Source organism: Chiloscyllium plagiosum, unplaced genomic scaffold (assembly GCF_037043375.1).
Source record: "Chiloscyllium plagiosum isolate Xiang-an unplaced genomic scaffold, Cpla_swu_hap1 HiC_scaffold_15, whole genome shotgun sequence".
Taxonomy (NCBI): Eukaryota; Metazoa; Chordata; class Chondrichthyes; order Orectolobiformes; family Hemiscylliidae; genus Chiloscyllium; species Chiloscyllium plagiosum.
In genome coordinates, this window is record NW_028270153.1 from 9,972,538 (window position 1) to 9,990,732 (window position 18,195).

Sequence of the window (18,195 nt, forward strand, 5' to 3'; positions counted from 1 at the left end):
GGCTGCTCCCCCTCCCCCTTAAGGACCCGGAAAACACGATCAGAGACATCACGTACCCTTGCACCTGGGAGGCAACATACCAAACGTGAGTCTCTCTCGTTCCCACAAAACCGCCTATCTGTGCCCCGAACTATCGAGCCCCCAATTACTATTGCTCTGCTCTTCTCCACCCTTCCCTTCTGAGTAACGGGGACAAGCTCCATGCCAGAGGCCTGAGCCCCGTTACTTACCCCTGGTAAGTCGTCCCCACCAGAAGTATCCAAAACGGTATACTTGTTCTTGAGGGGAACAGCCGCAGGGGGTCCCTGCACTGGTTGCTTCCTCCCAGTACATTTTAAAATCTAACCAAAGCTTAGAGTTGTGTGCTGATTGACATGCAGAAGCCTGAAAGCTAAAGAAAATCCTGGTAGTGAAACAGGTGAATAGCTACGGCCAGGTACCAATTGGTAATTGGGCCTTGAGATATAGGATTGACAATGCGCACCAAAGCTGGTGATGCAGGAACAAGTATGTATCATCTCATGGGGCTAAAGAAGTTCTGAAGAAGGTTCTCAACATGCAATAGTTCTACTCTCTCTCTCTAAGTAGGTTGCGAAGGGTCATATTTCAGATTCCCAGCAGCTCAAGTATTTTGACTTTGTATTTATGGCTAAACATGTACATTCTAATCCACAGCTTCCAAACACACATGTAGGACAGAACTGAGAAATCTTACAGCACACAATAGGCTATTTGGCCTGTCACAGCTGTGATGGCTCTCTGAAAGAGCTGTCCAGGCTTAGCTGGTTCTTTAACCATGGTTGTCCAAATGTTTCCTTTTAAAGTATTTATCGAATTCCCTTTTGGGAGTTATTATTGAATCTGCTTCCACTGCCATTTCAGAAAGTGCATTCCAGATCATAACTGACTGCATTAGAAGAAAGCCTAACCTCCCCCTGTGAGTTTGCTCATTTGCTTAATTGGTCTTATAGCCTATGTCCTGCTAAAAAAGAAATTTCTGAAAAGCAGGATGGCGTTTCAGCAAGGAATAAATTACCCCATATACCATACAATGTTTCTCTCGAGTTAACCACTCACAAGGTTGACTGGTCCCCAGGACAGATGCAGTATTGGGTAACATGCAACATTTGACGTAACCCACTATTTATCCAAGGGGAAAGCTCTTCCAGATGTGTTACTGACTTACCCCCATTACTTTTCCCCGTTGCTCCAAGTCCTCCCACATCGAGTGCACAATGTACTTGCACATATACTTTCCCTCTCGCCCTTCCTGCTTCATTCGCACCAGGGCCATCCTAGAAAAACACAAACATACTTCGGCTAAAAGGCAGATTAATCATCAACCAAAGTGACTCTACTTGGAGCACTGTTTTCCTCTTAAAAAGAAATACTGCATGCTGGTCAAGTTGAGGGATGCCAGTGACAAAAATAATTCAATCCTTTGCATTTATATAGCACCTTTTCTCACAGAATAATGCCCAAGGTGCTTCATGAGAGTGTTAACAAACATAATTTGACACTGAGCCAATACAGTAAACCAACTGACCAAGTAAATAAAAGTTATTGAAGGGTTTACAGCAGGAAATACAGCGACTAGACAATCTATTTACACAACAAAGAACTGCAGATGCTGGAAATCTGAAACAAAAACAGAAATTGCTGGAGAAATGCAGGAGGTCTGGCAGCATCTGTGGAGAGAAAGCAGAATTAGTGTTTCAGGATCCAGTGACACTTCTTCAGAACTGACTGTAACTGGGAAAAGGTGGTATAGATGCTGAAGATGCAGGGTTGGAGGGAAGAGGCGATGAGTAAGTAAAAGGTGGAGATGGAGCCCAGACAGAAAGGACAGCAGTTGGGCAGACAAAGGAATGGATAATGGTAACGTGAAAAGAAAGAAATGCTGACAATGGGGACTGTGAGGAGGTGAAAATGGGTTGGCTGAGACAAAAGCAGTCCATGTCACTACCCAGCCTGGTACAAGACATGGAAGGGGTTCACATTCTAAAAACAATCCAACTCAACATTGAGCCTGAAGGCTGCACAGTCCCCAAGGGGAAAATGAGATGCTGCTCTTCCAACTTGCATCGAGCTTCTCTGGAACACTGTGGAAAACCCGAGGCAGAACCGCTGGCCCAGGAACATGGTGGGGTATTGAAGTGGCAGGTAACTGGAAACTTGGGGTCATTTTTGCAGAAAGAGTTTAGGTGCCCTGCAAAGCACCTGCCCAGACTGTGTTTTATCGCCCCAGTGTAGAGGAGACCACATTATGACCAGTGAATACAGGAGACTAGATTGAATGAAGTGCAGGTACCTCCTTCATTTATGTCCCACTCAGCGACAAGCATAAATAAAGGTGGTTCCAAGTACTGCTCAATCTAAGAAATGCAAAGCCAACAACAGAAAGATATGCTCAATATGAGAGTGAACTTGCACCGAGGAAATTTATCAAGTACCGTACTAAAGAGAGCAAAAGGCTTAGCTAAGGTAGAAAGGGGAAAGATAGAGACAGGAGTAGGGTCACAAGAAAGAGGCTGCATGATAGATAGCAGGTGGATCACAGAAATCAAAGCGCAGACAGAAATAATCGTGAACTTATTAGTTTTTTCAATGAAATGTGAATGAAGACAACAATCCTGTTAAAACAGGACGGTGCCCTCATAAATCCTGGGAAATACTTTTCCACTGAAATGGAGAGTCAGAACATCACCAGCATTCTCTCCAGGAACCAAAGTTAAAATTGTCATGGCACATGGCAGTTAGCTGCAGAAATGGCACGTCTCACTTTGAGGAATTTTCCAGTCAAGTTTTAGTAATGTAAGCATCTGCATTATGTAACTCTTCACATCATAATTTGAATTTGCAACTGGGAGCTCTGCTGCTGTAATTTCGGCCTGTACAGAAACATCCTCATGCCACACGGGATGACTTCATTTCGGAATTCGCGTTTCCAGATTTTGTGGTGATGTCACCAACTGGGAGCGTACAAGGAATGGTTTTACACTAACCCACTGGCAGCAACTTCATACTCTAAATAAAAACAAAATAATTTCTAGTTGTTATGTGAATTACTTATAAGTGGGAGAAGCTGATCTCAGTAATCATGAAGACGCATTTGGCTCCACAGTAGCACTTCTGCCTCTGACTTGGGTCATTTGAGGTCAGAAGGCTGAGTTCAAGTTTCATTTCCAGATTGAAAACATAATCCTGACTCAATGAGTCAAACTCTCACCTGAGTCAGATGGTCACGGATTCAGGCCCCATCTCAGAGACTTCAGCATGCAATCAGGACTAACAATAACAGCGACACTGATGCTAATTGAGTCTACCCCTCCTGCTCTCTCAGGTAAACACAAAAGATCCTACGGCATTATTTAGAAGAACAGAAATGCTCCCCCATTGCCCTGGGTCATATTTATCCCTCTATTAAAATCACAAACATTTTTGCAATGAGACACATATTGCTGAAACTTTCCACCCTGTATTCATCAGCACAACACACGAATGTCAAAGTTCAAACAAGCACAAGTTTACCACAGGAGAAAAGGGAGCTGAATACTGGGCACATCAACTCAAATTTGCTAAGGTTGTCATAAAGAAAGCAATGCGAAATTTGTAGGGTCCCAATTTATTTCAAAAAATTAGTTAGTTGCAATCAGCACATTTCTCACTAGTATAAATTGAGATGGTTTGAAAATTGGCATTCTGGCATTGTCCTGATGAAAAGACTCAGCAACATCTCTCTTTATAATAATATATACTTCTGTTCTATCAAAACACTGGAACAGTTAGTTGGTTCTTATCATACCAGTAGGTGAGATCATGCTGTGTATCAATTGGTAGCATTGTTACAACAGTGACTACACTTTAAAACAAAACTACTTAATTGGTTTCAAAGCTTTTCCATCACCATGAGATGGTGAAAGACGCTATAGAAATCCAAGGGTTACTTTCTTTCTAGGTTGCCAACTGCTGCTTTACGTGGAGAATAAAATCTTTCAGGAATATTTGAATAAGAGGAGTGATTTAGATCGATGTGCTACCTGTGAATATTCCTCTTTTAACTTAGTGAAAAATCACACAACACCAGGTTATAGTCCAACAGGTTTAATTGGAAGCCTGTTGGACTATAACCTGGTGTTGTGTGATTTTTAACTTTGTACACCCCAGTCCAACACCGGCATCTCCAAATCTTTTAACTTACATCACCAAAAAGGCTAAGTGTATTACAGTCTGTAGGATTTTGTTGCATTTGAGCTGACTGCTAATTTATCTTTTCAATTACTGCTGAAAATGTGTTGCTGGAACAGTGCAGCAGGTCAAACAGCATCCAGGGAACAGGAGAATCGACAGTTCGGGCATAAGCCCTTTTTCAGGAATGAGGAAAGTGTATCCAGCAGGCTAAGATAAAAGGTAGGGAGGGGGGAATTGGGGGAGGGATCTGCAGACCTCACTTTCTCCTCGAAGATTTTAACCTACTGCGAATCCTCTTACAAGGATGCCTTCCTTGAAGAAGCTCTCTTCCTCCCTCTACAAAGATTTCAGCGAGTCCCTCTCTCACTGCACACCCCAAGTCATCTCCTCCTAACCTGCAATCTTCTTCCTGACCTCTCCGCCCCCACCCCACTCTGACCTATCACCCTCACCTTGACCTCTTTCCACCCCCTCCCCCAATTCCCTCCTCCCTACCTTTTATCTTAGCCTGCTGGACACACTTTCCTCATTCCTGAAGAAGGGCTTATGCCCGAAACGTCGATTCTCCTGTTCCTTTGATGCTGCCTGACCTGCTGCACTATTCCAGCAACACATTTTCAGCTCTGATCTCCAGCATCTGCAGACCTCACTTTCTCCTATCTTTTCAATTATTCAAGGGAAGAAAATTAAAACCTCATCCACAGAAATAGCACTTCAGTGAGAAGGTAGTCAATCAATAGAGTCAGTTCTCTTAGAGAAAGTGAAACAGTGCTGATCCCTTCAAGGGCAAATTAGATGTCTTTCAGAAAGTAATACTCTGGGAATCAGTACGTGAGTAAACATGGGTATGGCATTTAAAAAGTTAAAAATCACCAGGTTCTAGTCCAACAGGTTTATTTGGAAGCACTAGCTTTCGGAGCGCTGCTCCTTCGTCAGGTGGTTGTGGGATGTGGTATGGCATGTTGTAAGTGTAACACAACTTGGCAGGAATAGGTGATTTGATCCTACTTTTTCAAAACCTCACCACCACGGGGACTTTCCTTGCCTTGTGTCTGAATTTGGTTTAGACAAGCTACTAAGATTCACACAACACCAGGTTATAGTCCAACAAGTTTAGCTGGAGGCACTAGTTTTTGGAGCACTGCTCCTTCTTCAGGTAGCTGCACAACCACCTGATGAAGGAGCAGCGCTCCAAAAGCTAGTGCTTCCAAATAAACTTGTTGGACTATAACCTGGTGTTGTGTGATTTTTAATTTTGTCCACCCCAGTCAAACACCAGTATTTCCACATCAAAGCTACTAACAGATTGACCATGGTGATGAGTCAACAACATAATTACTTTTATCGTGTTTGAACCTGATGCAGCATGGTCCTTTATCATCAAGTAGTTAAAGTGAAAATCCAGTTATTTGATGCATTGATGGCAGATTCATAATTCAATTAGGTCCAAGCTGTAAGTGACTTCTCTCATGACTGTAGAATCCACTACATGATCAGTAATGGCAGCCATAGAACTGGCAGTTGAAGCTGGTGTTTTTGGAGTTTGGGGCAAGTTCTGCAGTTGTGTCATCTGTTTTTTCTTTCTGAGGGTATGTTGGATATTGTGAATTTCATGTCGATGGCCCTTGAAGCAGTCAGAGCAAATTTCAATGCTAACCACCACATGGGTCAATTTTCGCACATTCTCCAAGGAGAAGTGCAGAGCTGTGTAGGTTATTTTTGGGGCATCCTTTCATTGTTTGTACAGGCTCCCTTGAACCAAAGAATCAATTATATGCAGGTTGAGGATGAGTTCAATTATGACTGCATCTGTGGTTTGGGGCAAGGACCACCACCCAGGACTTGGTTGTATGTCCATATAGGTCACACGTTACAGCTTAACCTACTCCAATAAATGTGTTTATAATGGAGGAAGGGTGGGTGAGGCTGTATTCTCTCCTGCTGCTTTTGAATGATCCCAGGGAGTTGGAAGCTCCAAGATGCCTTGGCAGCTTCAATGAATGTTGAGGCAGGATGTTTCTCTGCTTCTCTGTTTGCCACAGCCCACATCATATTGTCATTGCACTATTTCTTTCAAAATTACCAAATGCTTGTAGATGCCACCTTCATGCCATAATGGACTTTGTTGTTCCAATCTCTACCCATCCCTTTGAGATAGAAGTTAGCAGTGTTTATCACAAAAAGGGTGGATAAGACTTGAAACAGTTCCAAAGATGATTTCCAATCAGGTATCAGTTTCATTTTTGCTAATAAGGGATTACTAATCTGGCAAAAAGGATCAGAATTACTTCAAGCTAAGACCAAAAAAAAGTCTATATTCCTGTTAGTTAGTTGATGATGGAAGAATCTAATTTTTTTAAAATCAACCTGTTCAACGATGTTATGACACCTCTGGAGCAAGTGGGACTTCAACCTGGGCCTCCTGGCTCAGATGTAGGGACATTACCAGTCCATCACAAGAGCCCTATATATGTTGAAGGTTTTTTTTAAATAAACCTATTCAGAGACATTATTACACACCTCTGGAACTAGTTGAACTTGAACTCGGGTTTCCTGGGTGAGAGGTAGGGACACTAGCTGTGCCACAAGAGCTCAAGGGCTGCTCAAATAACCACCCAAACAATACCCTATATCTATACATACCTACCTTCAATCAATAGGTATTACATAAATACAGAACCTTTCATGAATTCATTTATATATTACTGATGACCACTGAATAAAATACTACCACGACCAACAATAATCCCATTTATTTAACCTCTATATTGACTTTGTCAGTGGTGTTAAAGCAGCAGACTCTGTTGCATTCAATTTTGCTGCCCCTCGTCACTAGAGGGAGCCATTCACCATCTGTACCAACACTAGTGTTACAATGAAGGACACAGACTGCTAACAGCCTTAACCGCATATTGTCCAACCTTGGGTTCATCCTTCAACTAACTGATTTGCTACTATACTGTAATCAATGAAAATGTCAAGGCTCTTTTTGACAGCACTCAGTGCAGTTAAACGTCCGCCAAAGACAAGACAGCCAACAAATGACGGGCAAAGCATAAACACTTATGTCATACCCTCAAATCATCTTTTCCCTCAAATACATAAAATTCCAATGCAGAAGCAGTATTCCTAATGGTACAAATAATATCACAAAGTAAATTTACCAGCTCTAAAAGCACTAGTTCAAACATGGGGAATTAGCAAAGATAATGAGTTCATTATACAATATGGATGAGCATTACCTTCTTGAAAGACCTACTATTCCCCACCCAGCTTGGCATCAAAGGTTCACCAATGATTCAGAGACTTATTTTTGTTTATCTTGACATCTTTCTGAAGAGCTTCTTTCTGTGCCTTTCCAGCTCTGATCTATTGACCATCCATTGTCATAACTCCACCATTGGAGCCACACCATTTCCTTAGCAAATTCACCTCTCTCTTCCTTTTCATCTTTAACCTCTCCCTCTAGCTAATTTTTCATCACAAATCTTAAAGCTTTCTTTATTGATTTAGTGTTAGATTGCTTATCTGTGAACAGCCTTCAGACATTTTACTTTGTTTAAGGTGCAATATAAATACAGGCTGCAGTTTGAAACAACGACTATCTCTGAAGTTAGATAGTTTCAAGACTATTCACTGTTTTGTACATCTACAAGATCTCTCTGCAATAATCTAAAAGCCAAAGCTTCTTCCAGCTCTTCTGCTGCAAAGATTCATTCTCAAAACTCTTCTCTCTAGCCTATTACCAGTATTGCCAGCATTGGGCACAATTGTAAAATTATACTACACAGGAAGAGGTCACTCAACTCACCATGGTTGTGCCAGCTATTTGAAACAGCATTCCAGTTCATCTCAATTCCCTATAGTATGGTATGAACAGTGAATAATTACATGCTCAGCCCTGAATACTATGGCACACAGTTTTCCTGTTCATTTGAAGCTACTTAAGCATATACAGTTACAAAGACCTTTTTATATTTAACATTGCTTGGATAACTTAAGTTTTAAAGGATTGTGGAAAATTGATTTATTCCACTCTTTGTGAAAATACCTGGAGTGGTTTCTTGAAAAAGGGGTCATTGAAAGTTCATTGTGGATACTGGAGACAGATTCTTTAAACAAAGCTTTCTGTAGAATGCCTGAGTGGTGAAAACTGCTTGCTTTGCTGTAGATTCTACTGGGGCTCTTACTGCCTTGGAAAAGTACATGTGTTATCTTGTTAAGTTGGAGGAAAGCCTGTTAAGAACAAACTGAGTTGGAGGAAAGCTAGCTAAGACCAAGATGTCCAGCTTATCTCTCACATTTTTGAAAAGAAAACTCTCTTACTTGAGTTCAGGGTGAAACATATTATTTATTTTGGAAGTGTGAAGAAATATCTCAAGATTGTAATGCCTGAGCAAGCTGTGTCTGTAAAATGTCAGAAGCAACTTTTTAAAAAAAGCAGACCTTAACTAAAGCTACAAGTGTTACATTTTGAGGTCAGTTTCCATTTCCCTCAATGACGCAAAGACCAGAACAAGGGAGCAAAACGTTCAACTTCGAACCAGGATGTTCACAGGATGACACCAGGAAGCAATTCTTCACACAAAGGGTAGTGGAAAACTGAAACTTTCCTGACCAAAATGCTGCTGAGCGGAGTTGATCAAACATTTCAACATTTCAAAACTAAGACTGATAGATTTTCTTTAGATTAGATTAGATTACTTACAGTGTGGAAACAGGCCCTTCAGCCCAACAAGTCCACAGCGACCCGCCGAAGCGCAACCCACCCAGACCCATTCCCCTACATTTATCCCTTCACCTAACACTACGGGCAATTTAGCATGGCCAATTCACCTAACCTGCACATCTTTGGACTGTGGGAGGAAACCGGAGCACCCGGAGGACACCCACGCAGACACGGGGAGAATGAGCGAACTCCACATAGTCAGTCGCCTGAGGCAGGAATTGAACTCGGGTCTCTGACGCTGTGAGGCAGCAGTGCTAACCACTGTAGATGAGGGTATTATGGATTATGGACAAGGACGGTAAATTGAGTTAAGATATACGTTTACAATGATCTAAAAGAAGCAGTACAGGCTCAAGGGGCTGAACCCCGTGCACCAATATTTCAAATTAGAGAAGTTAACTTTTGGGCAATATCTTGAGCTTCGCGTTAGAATTAAATAAGGCAACATTACAACAGTAGTGTAATGATTTCCACATATGGATTAAACCTTATTTTAAAGAAGTATAATGCATTAACCAAGCAGTAAGTCTCTGAAGATATAATGAATGTTGTTAACATAAGCTTTTGTGTCATTAGGGATGCATTTTGTTCCAAGGATGGGATTTCAGTGACAGCCACCACAAAGTTTTAGAATGATTTGAGCAAGTAAGGTTGTCATGGCTACACAAACTTACTAGTTCCATATTCTTCCTGTTTTTAACTAGCCTGGCTTTTTTTCTTATATTCATATAATTATCCAATGCCCTTTTGATCTAAACCTGTATCATGTCACAGCCTTTGAACAGACCATAAGTTGTGCCATTGGAAGGACACATGAAATGATGGAGTAAATGACTGCTCAGAAAATGGCACTACCACAGCGTCAACAGCTTCCCTGACAGTAAAAAGAACTTGAGGTGAGTGGGAATTTGCAGGGTTTGATGTGAAAATATTTGCTGGGCCAAACCATTTGCCCAGTTTACAGAAGAACAGGGGGGTACAGAAGGGTAATTTTTTTTTAAACTGATGGCAGAGGATACCATGCTGAACTGAGATTCTGGCTTGCACTCCTGCTACAGTTTTAACTGAGATAATCAGGAACTAGCAATGTAACCAAACATCTCTGTCACAGGAAATAACAAAATCAATTATGGGGCTGGATTTATCAGAACTTATATAGCAACAAGCCCCCATACTGAAGGACTACAATTTAATCCTTGTGGAAGAAGCCTACTAATTGGTACCTGAACCATGAAATACTATCTGGCTGCATATGGATTGAATATTCACATGTGTCTGTAAGAAACATACTATGGAATCATGGGAATTTTTAAAAAATCTCAGGTGAGGGAAGAAATGAGAGATATGGACAATGAATTACACTTGGTCAATTGATGCATTTTAAATAAAAAAAAAATCTGTTTTTGGCACTGACACCGGCTAAGCCAGCATTTTGTTATCCATCGTCAGCTACTCAGTGAAGGCTGGGGCTATGCCTTCACTTTGAACTGCAATGGTCACATGAGGGGGAACGATGAGTCGACACAGAGGAAGGTTGTCAAATGACTTTGAAGTGCTTATCTTTTTGTAAACTGCCAGATTATCAAAGAATTAAAATGTGCAAGAATCAGGCTGAACATTATCTCAATTTGTTTCTCGGGATCATACATCAGCTGAATCCTTTGCCTCCAGTATCATTTTGCTTCAGTAACAGTTAGAAGACCACTAGTTCAAGTCCCACTTCTGTATATAATCCAAAATGACACATTAGTGCAGTACAGAGGGAGTTTTATATATTGGAGGCCGTATGTTCTGACTTGAATGTTAAACTTCAGTCAAGCCTGTTCATTCATGCAGACAAAGTGGATCCCAAGACACCATTTGAAGAGTACTGACTTATGTCTGAACCAACAGTCGTTCCACAATCAAAACAAATTAAATGGTTATTAATTTCCGGTATACACCCAATGGACCAAATGCTGTTCTTTTGCACAGGCTCATTGCTATGAAAGGTACCTTGCTTGTCCAAATTAACTCTGGTGCCTTGCCTATGTTACATCAATGTTTTTATTCTCTAATGGATCGTGGCAATGATAGCTGGGCTAGCATTCAATGCCCATCCCTGACTGTCCTCGTGGTGGTGGTTTTGAATGGCCTTCAGAAACAGCTGCAGTCCATGAGGTGGAGGTATGTCCATAGTGCTGTTAGGGAGGTTGTATCAGGATTTTGGCCCAGCTACAATGAAGGAAGCGATACAGTTCCAAGTAAGGATGGTGAGTGGTTTGGATAGGACCCTGCAGTTGCTGTTGTTCCCATGCGCCTGCTGTTCTTGCCCTTCTGGCTTTGGAAGTTTCTGTTGAGGGAGCCTTCATGAGTTACATAGTTGACGTGGCTGCTACTGTGGTGAAGAGACTGAATGTTTAGGTTGGAGGATAGGGTGCCAACCATGCAGGCTGGATGATGCCAAGCTCCCGGCATGTTGTTCATCCAAGCAAGTGGGGAATATTCCATCACATTCCTGACTTTTGCCTTTTAGATAGTAGGCAGGCTGTTGATGAGTTAGTCACCTCAGAATTCTCAAACTCAGCCCTGCTCTGTATTTACATGGTTGATTCAGTTCAGTTTCTGGGCAATGGCATCCTGTCAGATGTTGATAGAGGGGGCTTCAGTGATTCTAGTGACATTGAATATCATGGGGCAATGGCTGGATCTCTCTCACTGGAGATAGTCACTTCCAGGCACTTAAAAATAATGAATTTGTTATAGAGTACTGTGGGACATCTAAACATGACAGGCACTACATAAATGCAAATTATTTCTTTAATTGGTGCCCTGCAACTCTGAGCGAGCCATCAGGATTGTGTTACATGTTGACTTTAGTGTCTATAAAGAGTCGTTGTATGCCCAGTGCTGTCAGCCACAGATTTTCTTAATATAAACCTGCTGTAACAGGATCATAAATCCCCTTTAATATTTCTGGAGCTTACTACCAAAAGATGCAAAAGGGAGCAGTGGAAATTCAACCACATTAACAATTCAAAAATTATGAATCATCAAACGTGACTGTAGTACAATCACAGATTGATGAGAGAAAAACATTTTAAAATTAAAAAGTTATTGCCCACTGGCATATTCACACAGGAAAAGGCACCTGAAATGCCAGGTCTCCTCTCATAAAGATCTCTAAGCCACTTGATTAGATTACACCATGTAATCACTCCCAGGTAACCATTATTCTATCAACAGTAATATTTTTCTTTTAGTCACACATCTCAACAACAATCACCAGTTCTGCTGTGTGAAAGTACTGAAAAGAACCAGAAAAGATCGTGATTTTCCCCAAACATTCACTAAAGTACGTAGATGATAAATAAGGATGCAGGGGAGGGAGCAAAGAGGATGGAAAACAAGCTAGGGGTCCCTCCTAACATGCATAAAATCTCATTCTAATAACTTCCCCAGACTCAACTGTAAGCTATTACCCACTTGCAGGTGCATGATTTAGGAGACTTTATGGAAAAAAAACACTTCTGCGCTGCTCAAGAAAAGTGGAAACGTCTCGAAGTGATGTTTTTTTAAAATTACACTTAAAAAATCACCTAGGCGCAATTATGTGCTGTTCGATTGCTTTTTTACTGTTATTTAGATTTTAAAACTGCAAGGACTGATATCATCGGAGGATTGAGCTTGACACCAGGCAGAGCTGAAATAACACACTTAAGGTGAGCCCCATTAGATTAATGACTGCTTCTTACGTGTTAACTTAGCTCCCTTCCTGTTACAGCCAGACACTTAGTCATGCTGGTACCCCCAATGACATCACTACTCAGAGTTTTGGACAAAAACATCCAGGAATGAACAGAAAAAAAAAACCTTCACTTGGACCATTACTCTCTCTGAAGAACTGCATTTCTGGATCGTGTGCAATTGGTACCTCCTGAGATCAGGAAAGGTGCTATTAAAATGCAAACTCTTTCAGCCAAGGGTCAGCTGTAGCACTTTTGCCTGAGGGAAAGGGTTGGGGTTCAAACGTCACTCTAGCAGGTGCCATTTTTGGGATGCAATGTTAAATCCCTTTCTGTTCTCTCAGGCGATGTGCAGCATTATCATGCAGAACAGTAGGGGAGTAATTTACATGCTTCCTATAATAGAGACTACACTTTGAAAGGAGTATTCCCTCAGCTATGTTCTGCTTTGGGTCACTCACTGGAGGTGAAAGATCATATTAACTGCAAGTTCTTTTTTAGATTTGGTACTGCAGCAGATCACTTAGTCAAGTGAAACATTACTGCAATCCTTCAAGGGCAAGACTTGATTTTTAACAAGTCCTTCCCGATCCTCCTTTCAGGCCACGCTGCTTCTTTGAGTGAAGTACACAAATGGAGCTTGAAGACGGTTCCAAAGGTGACAACCATTCTCCAACTGGGAGTCTCAAGAGGGCAGATGAAGCCCGGGTTAAACCTCTGATCCAAAAGAATACATCGCTGACAATGCAGCACTCAGGCAATACCTCGCTAGAATGTCAATGATGATTTTTCTGCTTAAGTCCTGCAGCAAGACTTGAACCCACAACTTTCTAACTCAGAGGCAGGAGTGCTGCAAATTAAGTTGTGGCTGACACACTCAAGTCACTCAGTAACATCAAAGACTTAATTGGCAGGCCGTCTGTAGCCACCTTAAACATTCACTCCGGCCATCATGGCATTGTACATTACAGTCCCTTGCCGAGGTTTCTTTAGCGACAACTTGCAAACCCATAACCCTGAACATTTGAAAGGACAGGGATAGAAGGTGCATGAAAGACCATCACCTTCAAGTTTAGATCCAAATCACACAACATCCCGAATTAGACATATAACTTCATTGAGTCAAGATTCAGGAAATGTGGCAGTATCCACACCACATGGACTGCAAAAGTTCTTAAAGTCACCTCAGTATCACCACAATCATAATGGCAACTGGGATAGGCAACAAAGACTACTCTTGGAAGTGATACCTATATCCAGGGAACGAATAAAAATTAAACATTCGCCCTCCTAGAACTCTGGTTAATATCTAGCATTCTGTAAAGCTACTTTATTGATTGGCCACCCATAAAATCCATCAGTACACAAAGACTAGGTTCTCTCTCCCTGCCTTCTCCAACTCCAAAAAACATGTATGATTCTTGATCTGTATTTGAGTAACTGCCTTGAAGGTTGATATCATTCTGTAATTGAGGGTTACAAAGGAACACTCAAGCCTTACCCACAATCAGTTGGTTGAGGAAATGGAGCCCTACGACCACTAAGCTACTGGGACAAACTCTACCTTGCATTTCTAACAAAACTGTCAAATGCCTGTGGTTTCTGCATCTTTGCCCTTTAGCAATATAAACAACCAGCCATCTGTGGAAATAATCCTTCCCGAATTGCTTGGAGATACAAGAACATTTAGACGAAAGAGCAATGTTAAGACTTCAGGAGATTTTACCAAAAAAAAAACACGGGTCAATCATTTTCTCTGCATCTCTAACACCCACTCCCCCCCACCCCATGTGTATTTCTTAAATAAATCACGTCACTCATACAAAACTTTCTCACCCACAGCAGTCCATCCATTTGACGTATTGGACAGTTTTAGCCTCGTTAATCAGAGATTATGAGGGGGTGAGGTAATGAAGTTGGCCATTTTCTTTCAAAGTGCTGCCGTTTATTATGGTGTCTGTCACAAGCTTTTCCTTGCATTAACCATTTCGCAAACTTAACTTATCATGGGTCCTGATTAAAAGAAACATTCACACAGTGGTCAATTGTCATTGAAAGCCTCAACTGAAAGTGCTGCTTTTCTGAAAAAAAATGTTATATCAACAATTAAATTAGAAGAAAAACATTCAGAACTTGAATCAAAGCCATTAAAACAACCACATGAAAACAAATGAGTGCTGATTGACAAAAAATGTTTCATAGAGCTTGGTATTTGGGCAGAAACTTCCTTTTGGAATTAGTGGTTTATGGCACAGCCTGATAATACTGCAATGGCTCATTCATGGAGTTCATTAAACCTTGTTGTGAAAGGATTTTCTGGGCTTGTTGAAGTTGCTCATAGCTTAATTGATTTTACAACACTACTTAATTTTAGAGATGGTTATTGTTCCTGTATCACAGCTTCTGCAAAATATATTCCATCCCCTCTTGCCTCCTCCCACTTGTCCTGTCTCAATTGTATCTAAATATGAGTAATATGGTGGTAATAACATAGACCTCTGCAGATTATCTCCTGTACTGCTACATAAAATCCATTTGAACTACTGCTATGAAATTTAGTTATGTGAATATCAGCAGACACACACTTGTGTGGAATTTCCTTTCTGTCATTTTCAAAGAGGTGATGAGTTACTAATTGAACTGCCTCATTAAAACAGTGGACCCATACCCCCTCCAAACCCTTCCTATTCTTATACCCATCCAGATGCCTTTTAAATGTTGCAATTGTACTAGCCTTCACCACTTCCTCTGGCAGCTCATTCCATACACATACCACCCTCGGCGTGAAAAGGTCGCCCTTTAGGTCTCTTTTATACCTTTCCCCTCTTACCTATGCCCTCTAGTTCTGGACCTCCTCCATCCCAGGGAAGAGACTGTCTATTTATCCTATCCGTGCCCCTCATGATTTTATAAACCTCTATAAGGTCACCCCTCAGCCTCCGACGCTCCAGGGAAAACAGCCCCAGCCTATTCAACCTCTCTTTGTAGCTCAAATCCTCCAACCCTGGCAACATCCTTGTAAATCTTTTCTGAACCCTTTCAAGTTTTACAACATCCTTCTGATAGGAAGGAGATCAGAATTGCACGCAATATTCCAAAAGTGGCCTAACCAATGTCCTGTATAGCCACAACATGACCTCCCAACTCCTGTACCGGCACGGTAGCTCAGTGGTTAGCACTGCTGCCTCACACCGCCAGAGACCTGGGTTCAATTCCAGCCTCCGGTGACTATCTGTGTAGAGTGGGGCATGGATAGGATAAATAGGCAAAGTCTGTGGGTGGCACGGTGGTTAGCACTGCTGCCTCACAGCGCCAGAGACCCGGGTTCAATTCCCGCCTCAGGCGACTGTGTGGAGTTTGCACATTCTCCCCGTGTCTGCTTGGGTTTCCTCAAGGTGCTCCGGTTTCCTCCCACAGTCCAAAAATGTGCAGATTAGGTGAATTGGCCAAGCTAAATTGCCCATAGTGTTAGGGGTAAATGTAGGGGAATAGGTCTGGGTGGGTGCGCTTCGGCAGGTCCGTGTGGACTTGTTGGGCCGAAGGGCCTGTTTCCACACTGTAAATAATCTAATCTACTCAATACTCTGACCAATAAAGGAAAGCATACCAAACGCCTTCTTCACTATCCTACCTACCTGCGTCTTCACTTTCAGGGACCTATGAACCTGCACTCCAAGGTCTCTTTGTTCAGCACAACTCGTTAGGACCTTACTATTAAGTATATAAGTCTTGCTAAAGTACTGCACCTCACATTTATCTGAAATGAACTCCATCTGCCACTTCTCAGCCCATTGGCCCATCTGGTCAAGATCCTGTTGTAATCTGAGGTAACCTTCTTCTCTGTCCATGACACCTCCAATTTTGGTGTCATCTGCAAACTTACTAATTGTACCTCTTATGGTCACATCCAAATCATTTATATAATTGTCTTTCAGATATTTATCAACCTTGAGCAGGTTTAATGTGAACCCGGGCCTCCTGATTCAAAGGTAAGGATAGCACATGCTGTCACAAGAGCCCTAAAATGTCTCTCTCACCTACCACTGCCAAGAGACCAGACCAGCTGTCACAAGTTCATTGCTTGCAAAATGTCTGGTTACAGGATAATACAGACACTTAATCCTAACCCAGATTTTCAATACCTCCAGACTCAAATTTTCCCAATACTATAAGATTATTTAAAAAAAAGGACCAGAAGTAGGTCATTCAGCCCATCAAATGTGCTCCACCATTCAATCAGATTATGGCTGATCTGATAATCCCCAACTCCACGTTCGTGCCTTTTCACTATAATCTTCCATTCCTTTATTGATGAGAAACTTGTCTAGCTCAGCCTTAAATATAATGAACAATCCAGCCTCAACAGCAAACTGAGGAAAGGGATTCCACAGAGTCACTGCCATCAGAGAGGAAATGCATCCTCATCTCTGACTTAAATGATGTCTTTAGTCTGAGACACTCCCACGAGCAGAAGAAATCGTTCCTATCCTTGTTAAATGCCCTAAGAATCTTGCATGTTTCGATGAGGTCACCTCTAAATGTTCTAAATTCTACTAAATACAGGCTCAACCTCTTCTTATAAGACAGACCGTCCATTCCTACTATCAACATAGTAAACTTTCTCTGGACTGCCCCCAAGAGAAGTGCAAATTTCCTTAGATAAGGGCCCAAAGTTGTTCACAGTTTTCCAGCTGTGGTCTGACTAGTACCTTGAATCATTTTAGCAAAATCTTCTTCTTTTATGCTCCATTCCCTTTGAAACAAAGGCTAACACTCCATTTGCTTTCCTGCTGAGCTTGAATGCTAGCTTTTAATAACTCCTGGATTAGGACTCCAAAGTCCCTCAGTTTTGTGACTTTTTCTGCAGTTTTCTTCATTTAAATAATATTCAGCTCCACTACTCTTCCTCACTTGTTCCATCTGCCATGATTTTGCGCACTAGCTTAACATCTCTATCGCTTTGTGGACTCTGCGCCATCTTTATCACTGGCCTACACAATTTTTTTTAAAAATGTCATTGCAAACACTCTTTCATCTGAGTCATTAATATGTTGTAAATAATTGTGGCTCCAATCCCTGTAGCACACTAATAGGACAAGTTACCATCTTGTATCCCAACTTTTTGCCTTCCATTAATGAGCAATCCATGCTAATATATGCTCCTATCTAGTCTCCTATCTTCCACCCTCTGCAATCTTACCGTATCTGATGCCCATTTTCCAATTAAAATTCCCTCAGCCATCACTCTGCATTCACTGGCGTCCAATCCAACAATGTACATCCGTACTTTCAAGTCGAGAGCCTCACGTTCTCCTAGCGATGTAATCTCCTCCATCTCTATAACAGGCTTCATTCCTTTTATTCTTTTATGGAACATGAGAGGAGACAGTGACAAGGCTAGCATTTGTTATCCATCCCTAAGTGCCCTTGAACTGAGTGGAGGGGCTTGCTGGTCCATTTCAAAGGGCAGTTAAGAGGCAACCATATTGCTATTGGTCTGGAGTCACACTTCAGCCAGACCAGACAAGAATGGCAGGTTTTCTTCATGAA

The 18,195-nt window shown here is 41.7% G+C and overlaps 1 protein-coding gene across 2 annotated transcripts in view; it reads right to left on the reverse strand.

The window, feature by feature from the left end:
• Positions 1-18,195, reverse strand: part of uqcc1 (ubiquinol-cytochrome c reductase complex assembly factor 1) — a 166,911-nt gene that overhangs the window by 116,057 nt on the left and 32,659 nt on the right. For both annotated transcript variants that reach the window (XM_087994719.1, XM_087994720.1), the window contains exon 6: positions 1,187-1,295. In XM_087994719.1, the coding sequence (XP_087850845.1) occupies positions 1,187-1,295 (109 nt within the window). The remainder of the gene's footprint in view (positions 1-1,186; positions 1,296-18,195) is intronic.